General features: G+C 66.8%; 1 protein-coding gene across 1 annotated transcript in view; it reads left to right on the top strand.

Moving 5' to 3' along the window:
• MAP3K12 (mitogen-activated protein kinase kinase kinase 12) overlaps nucleotides 1-742 on the top strand; it is a 27547-nt gene that overhangs the window by 10057 nt on the left and 16748 nt on the right. Inside the window, exon 6 of the mRNA XM_019471824.1 lies at nucleotides 3-105. Coding sequence (XP_019327369.1) covers nucleotides 3-105 — 103 coding nt within the window. The remainder of the gene's footprint in view (nucleotides 1-2; nucleotides 106-742) is intronic.

The raw sequence follows: 742 nt of genomic DNA, 5'->3' as shown, positions 1-742 counted from the left end.
ACCACGCCCCGGACCCGGCCGTCCTTCCGCCAGATCCTGCTGCACCTCGACATCGCCTCCGCCGACGTCCTCTCCACCCCCCAGCAGACCTACTTCAAATCCCAGGTACCCAGCACCCTGGGACCCCCAGCACCCCAAGACCCCTGGCATACCCAGCACCCAGGCACCCCCCAGCACCCCCAAACCCCGCAGGAGACCTGCTTCAAATCCCGGTGACTCTGAGGGCTGGGGCAACTGGTGCCAGCAGCAGCTGGTGCCCAGGGTATCCAGGCCCAGGATATCCCAGTGCTCGCGGTAGCTGTGCCCAGTATATCCCAGTGCCTAGAGCAGCTGCACCCAGGTAATGCGGTGCCCAGGGTACCTGGTGCCTGCGGTATCTCGTGCCCATGGTAGCCGGCGCCCAGGGTGCCCGGTGACTGTGCTAGCCAGTGCCCAGGGTAACCGGTGCCCAGTGCCCATGGTAGCCGGTGCCTGGGGTGCCCAGTGCCAGCAGTACCCAGTACCTGGAGTGCCCAGTGCCTGCAGTAGCTGGTGCCAAAGGTGCCCGGTGCCCTCGGTAGCCAGTGCCCAGCGTGTCCAGTGCCCATGGTAGCCTGTGCCTGTGGTGCCTGGTGCCCTCGGTAGCCAGTGCCCAGCGTGTCCAGTGCCCATGGTAGCCGGTGCCTGTGGTGCCTGGTGCCCTCAGTAGCCAGTGCCCAGCGTGTCCAGTGCCCATGGTAGCCTGTGCCTGTGGGGCACAGGG

Source organism: Aptenodytes forsteri, unplaced genomic scaffold (genome assembly GCF_000699145.1).
Source record: "Aptenodytes forsteri isolate BGI_AS27 unplaced genomic scaffold, ASM69914v1 Scaffold162, whole genome shotgun sequence".
Lineage (NCBI taxonomy): Eukaryota > Metazoa > Chordata > Aves > Sphenisciformes > Spheniscidae > Aptenodytes > Aptenodytes forsteri.
Note: the sequence above shows the minus strand (reverse complement) of the source record. Positions and strands in the feature narration are given on the sequence as shown.